This window comes from Syngnathus acus, chromosome 6 (assembly GCF_901709675.1).
Source record: "Syngnathus acus chromosome 6, fSynAcu1.2, whole genome shotgun sequence".
Classification (NCBI taxonomy): Eukaryota; Metazoa; Chordata; class Actinopteri; order Syngnathiformes; family Syngnathidae; genus Syngnathus; species Syngnathus acus.
Window position 1 is genome coordinate 11092441 of NC_051092.1, and position 13570 is coordinate 11106010.

The 13570-nt window shown below is 42.8% G+C and overlaps 2 protein-coding genes across 2 annotated transcripts; both read right to left on the reverse strand.

Moving 5' to 3' along the window:
- Nucleotides 1-116: 116 nt before the first annotated feature.
- On the reverse strand, nucleotides 117-8047 carry mmp15a (matrix metallopeptidase 15a). Its single transcript, XM_037254464.1, has 10 exons — nucleotides 7431-8047; nucleotides 6070-6218; nucleotides 5718-5837; nucleotides 5325-5638; nucleotides 4936-5097; nucleotides 4162-4538; nucleotides 3875-4013; nucleotides 2599-2749; nucleotides 2392-2507; nucleotides 117-2020 (listed from the first exon to the last, which is right to left on the reverse strand). The coding sequence occupies exons 1-10, from the start codon at nucleotides 7545-7547 to the stop codon at nucleotides 1557-1559; spliced, it is 2109 nt and encodes a 702-aa protein (XP_037110359.1). The 5' UTR covers nucleotides 7548-8047; the 3' UTR covers nucleotides 117-1556.
- Nucleotides 8048-8478: 431 nt separating this feature from the next.
- zpd (zona pellucida glycoprotein d) lies at nucleotides 8479-11442 on the reverse strand. The gene is made up of 10 exons (XM_037254647.1): nucleotides 11322-11442; nucleotides 11120-11171; nucleotides 10932-11042; nucleotides 10310-10518; nucleotides 10078-10235; nucleotides 9470-9584; nucleotides 9265-9392; nucleotides 8988-9171; nucleotides 8723-8828; nucleotides 8479-8622 (listed from the first exon to the last, which is right to left on the reverse strand). The coding sequence occupies exons 1-10, from the start codon at nucleotides 11340-11342 to the stop codon at nucleotides 8492-8494; spliced, it is 1215 nt and encodes a 404-aa protein (XP_037110542.1). The 5' UTR covers nucleotides 11343-11442; the 3' UTR covers nucleotides 8479-8491.
- Between the last annotated feature and the right edge of the window lie 2128 nt (nucleotides 11443-13570).

Here is a 13570-nt window from a genome sequence, read left to right on the forward strand (position 1 = left end):
TGAGAAAGGGCTCTCTCTTGTGGTGGAAAAATATAATCCACACTGAAGAAGCCATGGAAAGAAACCGTTCCGGTTAATAACGAACATATGTGAAGGAAGGGGAAAAACTGGTGTGCTTTTGTTTTTACTGGTGAATTTTATTGTCAGTGTTCTACAAAATCCACACCGGACTGTGCAGGCCCCAAAACACAACATGCTCTGCATGCATGAACACTTTTGGAATACTTGATGACTGCTCACATGAACAACACTACAAATTTTAAGTAGGTCTTTAAAACAAAATTCAATGTAGAGGGAAGAATCCACAGAAAGCAAATGCAAATGAGTGGAGTCTGTGATCTTCGGCTTTTCACAGAGAAGAACAAAATCTGCAAAAAGTACTGACTGGGCATCAACATTTTGAAATTCTTCAGGTTTGTGTTGGAGAAGAATGTAGCTCAAATGAATACATGTGGGACAAAAAATGTAGATGGAAACTGCAGAAAAGTGGATAGAAGAAGAGAAGAGGAAGGGAGGAGTTGGAAGAGGAAGTCATCTCCCGCTAATGGCAACAAACTGGGGGGAAAAAGGAGTGGGATTTAAATCATGTAGGTCAAGAGGCACAACGCCAGCGTTGCTCCTCCCTTTTTCTCCCCCCTCCTCCTTTTCCAAGGAAAAATATCTGGCAGAACCCTCATCTCATTCTCTCTCATTTCCTCCTCAACATTTTCATTTCTTCCTTTCCATTTATCTCTCCCTTCTTCAAGCCCCGAAACTATGAAATCTTCAGCATGTGGGCCTAATAGAAACCAGACCCCGGTCGGTTCTTCTTTATCCAGTCCGCACGGAACTCCCAAATGTTATGGACGCTTATCTCGCTTTTGGTTTAAGTTAGAGCAAAGGGGTATTTAGTAAAGAAAAGTGATTCTAAACACTACATTGTTACAAACAATACGGCTCCGCTGGGATTGTATATTTCGTGGTGGGGACTGAATAGTCATCTTGGTGGGAGGACTGCAGGCTGGAGCCTGAGAGTCTGCGTACCAAAAAAAAAAAAAAAAAAACACCTCGTAGTGTATTATGTGCCTGTGTTTAGGTAAGCACTCTCTGAGTGCGTCTTGTCTCTTCGGGGGCTTTTGAGATCATGTGATATTTACATTCCTGCGCTGCTCGGAGGATGACCCCTGCTAGCGTGCGCTTCAGAGTGCTGGCGCGGGCGTGGAAGCAGCAGCAGCAGCAGCAAAACAACAACAGTAGAGAAACGTCAAGCGCAAAGAAGATCTGTGATCAGTGCAGAAACATCTGTCAATTCCCGATCTCTGTCTGGCTGCAGATAATTGAAAACACTCCATTCCTATTATGCCATGTGTCTTTCACAATAAGTCTATGGCATCTGAGAAATGGGATCAAATGAATGTGACAAAGGGAAATTTTAAACGAGCTCCACAGGCACTATAGTTACCACTTCACAAGTTCTGCATTATTAAGCATGGCTAAATAGCCACAATACAACAATCTTCCTACCAAAACACTGCAGAAGAAAAATAGTGTGTCTACTGTATGGGTCTGAAAGTGCGTCACACCCAGTCCTGCAGCGAGCGCTTGCAGTGCACCAGCGCTCTGGGAGTCTCTTTGTTCTGCAGAGTCCTGAGAATGGCATAGATGAGGACCAGGATACACAAAATGAGCACCAGAGGAACCACCACCATAATCAAGGTCATGACCTTGGATCCGTTGTCGGCCACCGTCACAACCACGTTTACATCTTGGTCATCCTCATCTACTTGTGGGCCGTCGTCAACTTTTTCGGCTGTCGTATCTTTTTCACGATCTGCGTTCTTGTGTGCATCGTCCCCGCTGTCTGGAGGCTTCGTGGGTTTGTCTTCAGCTTTGGGCTCAATGTCTGGGTCTGGCTGGGGCTCCGGGACGCCCACACAGCCCATGAAATCTTTGAGGATGGAGCGTGGGTAGCCTTTGTCTGCTACCGTCTTGTGGTTGTCAAAGCGCCAGTAATTGGTGCCTTTGTAGAAATAGGTGTATGCTGCATGAGAAACAAAAGGCAGTTTGCATTCATATTCATATTAGATGCCATCAACAAATCAAAGATATAAACTGTAACTTCCATCCATTCATTTTTATATCCCTCGTCCGTAAGGTCATATAACTGAGTTGGTGCATTTAGAGCAGTGCCGCCACAAATCTAATTTCCAAAACAAAGGACTGGCCAGCCCTCAAACCAGAGAGCTCATTCTTTCCCCCTCTTGCCATTCTCCTTGCTCCACTTGCGCTAGCCTAACCAATCTCCATTGACATTCAACATTCATTCTTTCCCTGACAACATCTTTGCTCTTACTACTTTTGGACTATATTTGTCATGGATGGAAGTTCGCAATAGTGTAAGTACTCATTTACCGCCATCGTCACTGAGGAAGGCTCCTTTGGGTGAAGGAGGGATCTTTCCCCATCTGCTGATTGGTTTTGGGAAGTCTCGGTCCGCTCTACGGGTCTCCTCATTGAATCTCCAGTATCTACACCACCCACAGATATTTATTCACTTTAATACTGATGATCTTACTCAATTGTATGCAGAAGCCTTAAAAGGGATTGAGTGTAATATACCGGTCATCCGAGAAAAAGTAGGTGTATCCATTCGGCTCCCACCAGACTGCTGTGTCGATGCCGTGAGATGGGATACCTTGACCATATTGCCGAATGGGCTGCGGGTATCCGGGCACAACATCCGCTTCCCTGAATACCCAGTATTCATCACCTGCAGGGAAAAAATACAAAGTAAGCTGGGATAGACACTCGTGAAACCTACTGAGGACGAGTGCTACAAAAGATTGATAGACTCGATGATGAGAACTGATGGTGGAATCACTTCAACTAGAGTTTCATAATCAAAGGGCAGCAGAAACCCAGAAATAGCACAATGTGTGCGACATGTTTTATTCTGGTGTTTCTGTGACGTTTTTTTAAAAACGCATTTGTGCAATCAAACGTTGTTCCAAGAGCCCCGAGATGTTTGATGAAGTGTTCTGCTTCGGGCGGGGACAAAGAGGTCTAGTACAACCTCTGATTGAGCAAATGATTCATTGAAGGGGATTTTCTTGCTTAATTCATATTCCACAAATGGAGTACTAATCAATCGAAATAGTCTTTGGACTGGTGGGGCAGGTTGGAACATACTACTGGAATTAAAATTCTGGAGTTGACTTCTCGTTTAAGTGGTCTGCCCCAATATTGCCACGGAGGCTGGGGGACATTTTCCAGGTTCCATCTGAGTGCACATGCGACATTTGAGTGAGATATTTTATACTTCTTTCTCTAAGTAGAAATAGCAAACTATGTTGTGCTTTTAAACTTGGGAAAATATTGGAAACTGTGAAAAGTATTTCGCAGTCTCATTATAAAGGTGAAGCAATGGAGAGAGGGCTGATGCAATCTGCTCTCCCTCAGGAGACAATTTCTGGACTGAGCCTAGCTGCAGCTGCCAAGCTGTGCACACGTCATTTGTGACATCTACTTAACTCGCAACACACAAACATTCGCACACATAGCTCATGCATTATTGTAAATGTATCGACCTGACAAACAATACGTATGTGCATCCGTTTCTGGCAGAGTTCAATTATTCTAATCTCTTTGGAATTCAGGCTTGGCAAGAGAAAAAAATGCTGAGTTTGCACAATTTCCTTTGAGACTGATCTTCTTAAATCCAAACAGAGATTTGAATTTCACTGCCTGTTGTCTTTGACGGGAAGCACTTAAACGGCTCCATGCTGGCTTAGCTTTGCCGGACAAGATGAAGCAAAAGAGAAAAAAAAAACAGCGGTTGAGTCCTGTATAAGATGCTGACAGGGCAAATTTTGTTCCTAACATGCAGAGGTTGTACCTTTAAAGAAGACAAATTTGCCATCATGGCGCTCATAAGCTGCATCGATGTTGTCTGGAAGACCAGCCCAGAAGACAGATATCGGCATGGGGTAGTTGTCCAGGACTCGATTCCTACGCACACGCCAAAACCAGCGACCCTGCGAACAAACAATACGTGATGAACGTGCCTTGAATTTGGTTGTGTTGTGTGAACTTCAGGAAAATATTCCTCTCTCTCAGGTAAAGGAAAAGATTATATTATGATTATCATTCCAAATGGATTTGACCAATCCAAGTATGGCTTACCTTGAACACAAACATCTCGCCCCTTAGAAGGGTCACAGTGTCAAAGTCCCCATCACAGATATCAGGGGCTTTGTTATCCGGCTGCTTGGGAGGCTGGCGAGTAGGCGGAAGATGGGGCACATATTTTCTCGTGGGTGAAGTGACTTCTGTGTCAGGGTGGGTGGTAGTGGGGATTGCGGGACGAGTGGTCAAGACGGGGGTTGGCTCGGGTTCGTTCGGCACATGCGGGCTTCCTTTGGTGGGGCTTGGAGTGTCCGGTTCAGCATCAACTGGAGGAGGACGGGTGGGTTTGTCTTCAGTGGGAAAAGTAGAGGTGGGTAATGCATGTTCCGGATCACCACCAGGTTTGGGAGGAGCCTCAGTAACACGAGGGGGACCTGGAAGTATAAGAAAGTGCCACTTTAACACACTGGGAGTTTTATAAAACACTTTTCAACAAAAGTAATGCTGCCTGTGTTGCATTTATAACATGATCATATCTTTCTTGCATATAACACCCACTTCATTGCAATAGTCGTGATTTTCCATTTAGTGCCTTAGTGCGCATTTAATTGACTGTGACTGCTTTGGAGAAAAAGCTGCCATGCTGGTTGCTAAGAGACCAAAACACTGTTACATAATGAGTACAAACAATTGATGGCCTTATACTTTTGTTCATTAACATGCAGAAATGTTTGAGAACAGACGTTGCCTCCGCTTATTAGATCAGATCACTATGGCTTAGCATTTGGTTTAAATATTGTTTTTGCTGTGGACATCAAGGATTCTTCTCACCATATATTTTCTGTATTCCCTGGATGTCATCTTCATGCAGTGTGAAGTTGTGCGTGTGAATCCACTGGTAGAACGGAGCCATAACGGCATGGGGATTGTCAGAATGCTCCAGACCTAAAGCGTGACCGAGCTCGTGCACCGCAACCAGGAAGAGGTCAATACCTGAAGGATAGATGGTGAGATCACAATAATGTGTAAATTTCTTGAGATGAATTGAATATACCAAATGTCACAGCTAAACCAAACAGAAGATAAAATAGGTTCAAGATGAAATCAACACAAATAAAATGAATCATACGACACAGACTTGCACAAAATAAATAAAACCAAAATAAAGGTTACATGCATTCAGAGACAAAATAAAAAGCAAGTAGAAGCAACCCGCCAACCTTGATGGTTTGGACTGTCCAAAGTCCAAGGCTCATCCGCATCAAAGTGTGTATCCCCACCCATTGCAGGCCCGGGGTAGAAAGCATGGGCCAGTGATCCCCCTTCGCCGTCAAACAAAGACATGTCGCCATGGAAACCAGAGGCGAACAACAACAGGATGTCCGCGAGCTGAGCCTGGCTGCTGTTGCCCCGTTGAGCCGGTAGCTCTTGGAAGGTGAGCGCCGTGGCGCTTTGCCACACGATAAAGGCTCTGCGGATCGCATCAAATGCCCTCTGCGCTCCCAGGGAGGCCGGGATGTGCTGGTCCAAAATACTGACACATAGAACATTTTTGAATGGTATACAGAATACATGCATTGCCCTTCAGCGGGCCAGATGTTGATGTCGCATACCTGTAGGTGATGTGGTCCTTGTCCCACCGTTGTCCCGTGAGAGCGTAGCGTCTCTTCCTCGTGCCATCATCCAGGTCGGCTTTTTTGTCTGGGAGGCCACAACGAGGTCGACGCATGGCCCTACACAGCAAAGGCAGCACAAACATGAGCTACATTTCAGATTTTAGCTCAACATAAAATCCATGATCAACTTGCGTTGCCGATCATTGCTCCACAACAAAATACTTTTGCATTTTCCTAACAAAGCACTCCATCATGAGATCTGCTGCAAAATGTCTGCAATCACTTTTATGGCTACTGTTTTCAATGAGAGATGACAGTCATCACAAGCATGCAAGAATATGGATCTTACGCGACAGTGGCGGGGTCAGATTTGCCGGTCACCTCCAAGCCGTAGAAACGCTGCATGTCACTTATTGCTTGGGACAGGATCTGAGCTGACTGCATCGTGGACATCTGTCTGCTGGCCTGAGACAAGTAGCCGAATTGACGAAGCCATGCCTGAAAGGAGAATGAGAGGTCACCTTACCATGACAAATGCTTTGGATTGGTTAGTATCTAAAAGGCATCAGCATCAAAGTTCATATGGAAAAGTAGCCATTGCCTAATAACTGGAGAACTATCCGAGGAGGAAAAAGAAATGCAGATAGAAACCAGATGGCCTCCAATAATATTACCACATTCCGGCGCCTTCTCTGCAGTGAGATCCAAAAAAAAGGATGTAAACAGATGTTAAGGAAACACATGAAAATATTAGTGAGTTCTGCTTGGGCATATTTGTGATCACACTCATCCAGATGACCTGTGACGCAGCACGTGGAGCCACGTAGATAAGAAAGCAGCACCATGAGGCTTGACTTTCAAGACATGGGGCTCAAAAACAGCATAGCGGGCATTTTCCTGACATGGCAGGGTCACAGATGTGCACAGCATGGAGGCAACAGCACAAACGCCACACACATACCAATAAACATGCACATGTATTTGTGCCTTGACGGCACGGCAAATGTCAATTATGCAATATATCAAATGCAATATATGAAAATAATGAGCACGGCGGTCTGTTAAATTCCAATGCCCTGCACGTTACAGTACTTGCAACTTTTGTAGCTCTTTGCAGTCAAGTCAAATTATTGTCTGATGTGAAGGTGATTTGTATAATGTGAACAGTTGAACACTTCATCTTCATACTTGAGGATGTGCGCAATTATGCAACCATGGTTGTATTTCACAGTAATATTAAAGGATAAGCATGTTTTATTCGTTCGTACATTCTTATATTAATTTTAGTAAGCTACTTTTTTTTTTTTACTTAGCTTTAAAATGTCTTAAATTATTTTGTTTTCACTTTACTTTGCTCAGAAATGCTTTTAAATGTGTTTTTAAATGTGAAGCATTCTGAGTTATATAAAGCTACCATGCCTTAAATTGATGTATATACTATACTAGTTCATAAGAAATTTGTTTCAAGTGAATTATTGCTTCTTTTTTTTTACATTGAGCAAATATGGCTTGGGAGATGATACAACCTGGTTGAGTTGCATAACGTTAATTTTTCAGGTAGGCGAATTGTCACTTTTCTCCCAACTGAGCACTTTCCACAATCAAGTCCCAAGAGAATTGGTAAATAAAATGAACGTCAAATGGTGAGCATGCTTGGAATGCAGTAACACAAGTTGGAAACTTTGACGACAAAATCTGATCATCACTTACCTCCGCATTGAAGCCGTCCTGCTCCGGAACACCAGCCGCGGTGGTGCCAAGGAACAGAGCAAGTAAATAGACAGAAATGATCAGGATTTGACACTGGGGTTCTTGAGCTGAGATCATCTTCAACGTCCACTGTGAAGTGTTGGAAGTACAGTGTAGCAAAGAAACAACTCTTCAGTCAGCAAGGGAAAAGGATTGAGGCAAAACAGCAGCAACTTTTCGCGTCCTCTCACATTGAGGCAAGCAACAAATGTCTCCTATCAAACTTCAAGAAATGATCACGCTCACGGTGAAACTAGTAAATTGGTAGAATTCCATAAGTGTGTGGTCCAAGTTAAGACAGCTCTGGGCCCTTTTGCTGTCCAATAGTGCAGCGTTGATGATAATCTGCCTTCGATCTCTGCAGCACACTTCCAAACAAAAATGGGAGGTCAACTTGAACTCTGACTTTCATTGCGACGAAAATAATACAGCCGTAAAATGAACGCCAAGATTTTTATAGAAAAATGTCTGTTTTTCACGCGCGGTAGAAACTCATAAATAGGAGGTCGCTATGAGAAGACAAATAGTTCGGAGGTTGAGAATGAGAAGCCCACCCAGCTCAAAAACAAGGTGTAGGGGGGGGGGGGGGGGGGGGGGGGGGACAGTATCCCACATCGTCCTCTACTGGCTTCCAAAGAAATTACAAGTCATTTTAAGGTATGACATGTTGAAACTATGGCCCATCCCATGTGACTTGGGAGAAGAAGCGGGGGGCGGGGGGGATACACCCTGGACTGGTTGCAAGTCTATTGTGGTGCAATGATAAATATACGTTTCCAAGTATAAGAAATGATAAGCGCTTGTCTACTTCTAGGCATGGAAGCTTAAAGATGCAAAAAGGTCCACTCATCACTCACCAAAATCTGATCTTGACAATAAACCAACAGGAGGAACCTCCATCTGCTAAGAGAATGAGTTAAATGATTTATGTAATTGAAGGTCCCGTTGTTTGCCTATCCAAAGTGAGATATTTGCTGCCCTGTTTATTGTGACAATTAAGCATCAAACAATGTTTTGACATTTTATTGAAATGATAACTGGTCAGTTTGCGCAACCTTCCTACTGGCAGCTCTTGCCACTGCGATGAGGAGAGTGAGGATGAAGCCCACAGCCCAGACACCTGCTACAGGGAGCACCACAGTGGTCACGACATCTGTGGGGAAGGATACACAAAAAAACTCAAGTTTGTGCTATTTTAGAACCAATAATTTAAAAAACCCAAAGGAGACCACGATAATGTAACGGTGGCTTACTAGACAGCGGTTTATCTGGAGTTTCAATTCTGATGGGCCCGTAAGACAAGAGCCCTTGGGCGGAGTCTACTCGCACTGCTTCTCGCTTAGTGATGGATTTGCAGTTCTGCAAGCAAAAAAAAAAACCCCCAACTCATTTAAAATAAAAAAAAAAACATGATCATATTGCAAGTCATTCTTCCCCAAACGTAACCTCCCAGCCCATCACATACAGAGAAAATATATCATGGACATTGAGTAGCTAGGATGACAGTAATGAGCTCACGGGTGTGCAGGATGTACTGTCATCGGGGTCACAGAGCTGCACGGTACAGTGAAGATAGAATAAGTGCGGCTCCACTGTGAAGCGGAACATGGCGAAGCTGTAGTGAATGGTCGAACTCTGCCCATTAAGGCCAGACTCTGGCTCGTTCAGGCTATGGAAGCCAACCGTGTCGTCGGTCGCACACCTTGACACACAGACACGGGGGAAGAGGAGTCATAAATACACATGCGTTCATGAAAAATCAAGAATGAAAATTTCAGTGTAGAAATGTGTCAACCCATTCAAAAGCAGGCTGTGAACCAATCCCTCCGAGGTATTGGGATGCTGACTCTGTGTGGCCCAGCAGTCGTTTATGCGGAGGAGGAAGAAGTCTGCGGGCTCCGTCACGGCAATCTCAACATACACCTGAACGCACGACAGAGGATATTGAAACCAAACTGCAGAGTGATACGGGCAGAATTGAAAGTGAAGCTGGAGACTACCTGGTCCCCCAGCTCGATAGTGGGGGCGCTGCTGAAAGGTGTGGTGTAGCTATGATCCGTGTACAACATCATCCGGATGATGGCGTCTAGCTCATCGACACGCACCATCGCCTCGCTGTTTGTGAGAGCCAAGCGGAACTTTGTCATTTAATTGCTTGTTCGCTTGAGAAATGAACCGATGCAAAACACTTTCTCACACAGTACTTCCACTGAATCTCAAAGACCGACACCTATAGAACATTTTATAATGTAAGGCGCATCCGCTGTCACATTGGTGATTAAACTGTCGTCGTAACAACTAAAACAGCAACATCCACTGCAGTTGACAAAGTGCGGAAGAGTGACTGAAATGATTCAGATGACCTCAACTATAAATAGTGCCAGTGTTACTATAGTTGCCAGGTGGGTTATATCCATCCATCCATCCATCCATCCATCCATCCATCCATCCATCCATCCATCCATCCATCCATCCATCCATCCATCCAAATGTCCTCATTTTGGCAAGAAATAAATGCCTAGTTAGAAAAAAAGGGCTGAATTCTGTAGTTTTGACAATGCACATGTCTCTATGAGAGAATGGGAAAACATAATGAAAGCCACTTTACCTGGAAATGGGCTGAATTGGAAAAGGAAGGCTGACCATTCTGATGAATGGATAAATGCATGTGAAATCCAACTTGATGACTGGATCTCTGATGATGTTTCCAAAGACCTGAGGCTCTGATTGAAGACTCATGGTGTATGTGACATGTGTAAAGTTTTTCTGAAAACAATCAAATTCGCATCAGTCATTGTATTTCATAGCAGCCAGTGTTACACTTTGCAGCAGTGACGCACCTCTAGCGACTGCCCCCCGCAGCCGATGTATTCATTTTTTGCTATCTTGATCATGTAGTATGGAATTTTGTTGACAACTTCCCTGTAAGCTTTGCATGATTTATTGGGAAGGTGCAAAGACATAACTGGCGTGTTGTAATACATGAAGAACTCTTCTCGTGCTCTGACTCCCATGTAGGTTTTAGTGCACAAGACTTTGATATGTGCATCTGTTTAAAAGGAAAAGTTTTTTTCCCCTCAGGATTAATTGAACAAGTAGATTATGTACTAAAAGAAAATATTCAATCCTAGGTTATACTACTAATGTTAAGGAAAAACAAATGAGCAAAATATAAATCCCTATCTGGATAGAAAACAGTGCTCCTATGCAGTTTTACCAATTATGATGGGACAAAGTCTGCTAGTTAATCTCCAGTGACTGCCATCATTAGGAGTAGTTAAAGTGATATACTGTAACAATATGAAAACAATATCAAAAAAAAAAATTAAACATTCATGAGTTTCGATTAAATTTCAACAATTCATGAGCTGGAAACTTGTAAATTAAAATATGCATATGTCTATTCTATTGTCCCAATGATGATCTAACACGCAAAAAGGCGTGGGGGATGGACAAGACTACCTTTGTCACAGTGATCATCATAAAACCCTTCCACGCACTTGCAGGTACTCTTGTCTTTAGATAGGACACACTTTTCTGGGTTGGTGGCGCAAATATCCACGTCGCAAATTCCTGTTTGCACAAAGCACATTGGCGCAAACTAACATGCTCGTCATCTGACATTTCACTTAACATTTGTTGAGAATTACCTGTTACTTGGTGGTGGGTGAATCCAAGGAGCAGCAAGAGGAGAACAGCCAGCTAGCGTGAACATGAAATATTTATATTTTAAATGTCAAAAACGGCCTTATGTTCTTACTCATAATGGTTAGCAGCCCAGGTGAGGTAGCCTGGCAAGCTAGCGAGCTACTTCCCGCAACAAAATAACACAAGAGGCAAACTCACACCCACCTGACAGTTGTTCAAAGACATTGTTGTGCTATTATTTTTCGTAAAAGGGCAACTTTAAAGCCCAAATTGAAAGCTTTCATTCACGGTCAATCGGGACCGTTAGGTTTTGATGTCACCTCTTCCTTACCGGACGTCCTGCAATTAAAATCACCTGTGGTCTGTCATGGCGGTTAACGTGATCAATTTAGACTCACTTTGACTTTTATATCCTTTCAATGGTTTGTATAATTATTGAAGTTAAGGTTACCAAGTTAATTTTTGCTTCAGTTGTTCTCACATTAAATGTATTTAATCGTTTTGATTTATTTATAAAAAGAAAATATATCAAGGAATCTTTCACGTCCCCTTGGGTGATTGGGATAGTGACCACTAGATGTCGCCATCACGCTCCCTGATATGACTGACGTCGCCACACGACAAAATGTTGTGATTTATAATGATTTTAAACGTACATAAACGAAATAATAATAATGATGTTAAGTTTTTTTTTTTTATCTTAATCACTATCAGTGCAGTACTAATAGAACCACGGCCTGTCCTCTAATCACAGTCACCCTGGAGGCATGAGATAGCGATCTTTTTTACTCCTTTCTCAAAACCAATTATTTCAAAATTTTCGAGCCAATTGAACCAGTTATACATTCGCAAAGTTTTAAAGCACATGTAAGCACATCATTCACATGCTATATGTGCTTAAAACTAATGTGTGCCAAAAACTGTCTTAACTAACATTATACTGTAATACAGCAGGGTCTATCATAGTAATAATAGTAATAACAACACGTAATAATAATAGGATGACTCTCTAGAAGTAAACAGATATGTGCCATATGTCAGATTTGCTGTACTATCTCGACGTGTCAAAATTAGACAGGTCGCCACTTGCCCAGAGGCTATAGGGGCCATTTTCCCAGACACCACAATTGCCTGTCTTCCATCTGTTTGTGACAGAAGCAGAAGAGTTTGTGGTTATTAGAGCGCTAGTGAATGATGAGGGAGCTTTGAAGGTCATCAATAGCAGAAGATCAAGCCTGAAACACTCACACATTCTCTACTGCTGTCATGTGCCTTGAATATGAAAATATTTGGATTTCTGTCCATTTTTGTGAGCTGTATTACATAAATTTGACAAATGATACCCCAAGCCGTGCCGTTTATTTTGTTGTTAAAACGTTTCTGTCCACCATCCAGGACAATTTACATTATTACAAGCAACAAGGAACTAACATGCTGTATTATCTGAACTGTTAGTGTGCATAAAGGAAAGGCTTTCAGAAAAGTAGATAGTAATGGATGTTTCTCTGACTGATATAAGTAAAATATTTTGGATATTTTTAAATGCCTAAAACACAAGAAAGACTGGATGAAAAAAGTCAAATACAAAGTAAGTAGTTGCTTATAATTTATTGACCCATAAAAATTCAAATTATTGACCTGCACATGAATACAAATGACCGTATTTTCCGGACAATAAATCGCTCCGGAGTATAAGCCGTACCAGCCATAAAATGCATAATAAAGAAAAAAAATACATATATAAACCGCACTGGAGTATGAGTCGCATTTTTGGGGGAAATTTATTTGATAAAATCCAACACCAAGAACATATAAACATGTGAAATATGTGTTAATAATGTCACACATAAGTCACTCCTGAGTGACACCACCTGCCAAACTACGGGAAAAAACTGTGATTTGTAGTCCAGAAAATACAGTAGTGTGTCCTTCTTTTGGATTACTAATGATACACAAAAGAAAATAACGGCCATGCTCTGTTCAAAATATTGTGGATCCTTTCCTTTTTTGCAGTCAGTGTTCGTTGACAGTGGTGCAGTGCCACCCTGGTGTTGTGAAATAGCCGGCTTGTAGGCGGTCTCTGTCATCGGCCTGATTCACAACACCAGCTGGGGCACACACACCTGAGGGACACGTCTTCTGCTGCACTTGCTGCTGGATGATGCTTGCATCAGTCGAAAGTAGCAAGCTGTCCCAAAAAGAGGATTGTGCCAATCAAGTGATTGAAATAATCCCAGGCCTGGTTTATGTGAGTAAATACAACAATATGAATAGAATTGTGGTTATTGGCTCAGTCGATCTGCGGCACAGAGTGAACTTCACGTGTGTACAGTATGTGGAGCAGCACTGACAGAATGAGCCTCCATCTGTGTTCTCTCAGGCCAGACTGAAGGACACGGAGTGTGGGCCACACAGAATAGTAGAACGGATGGCGGAGTGGGGTTTCGCTACCC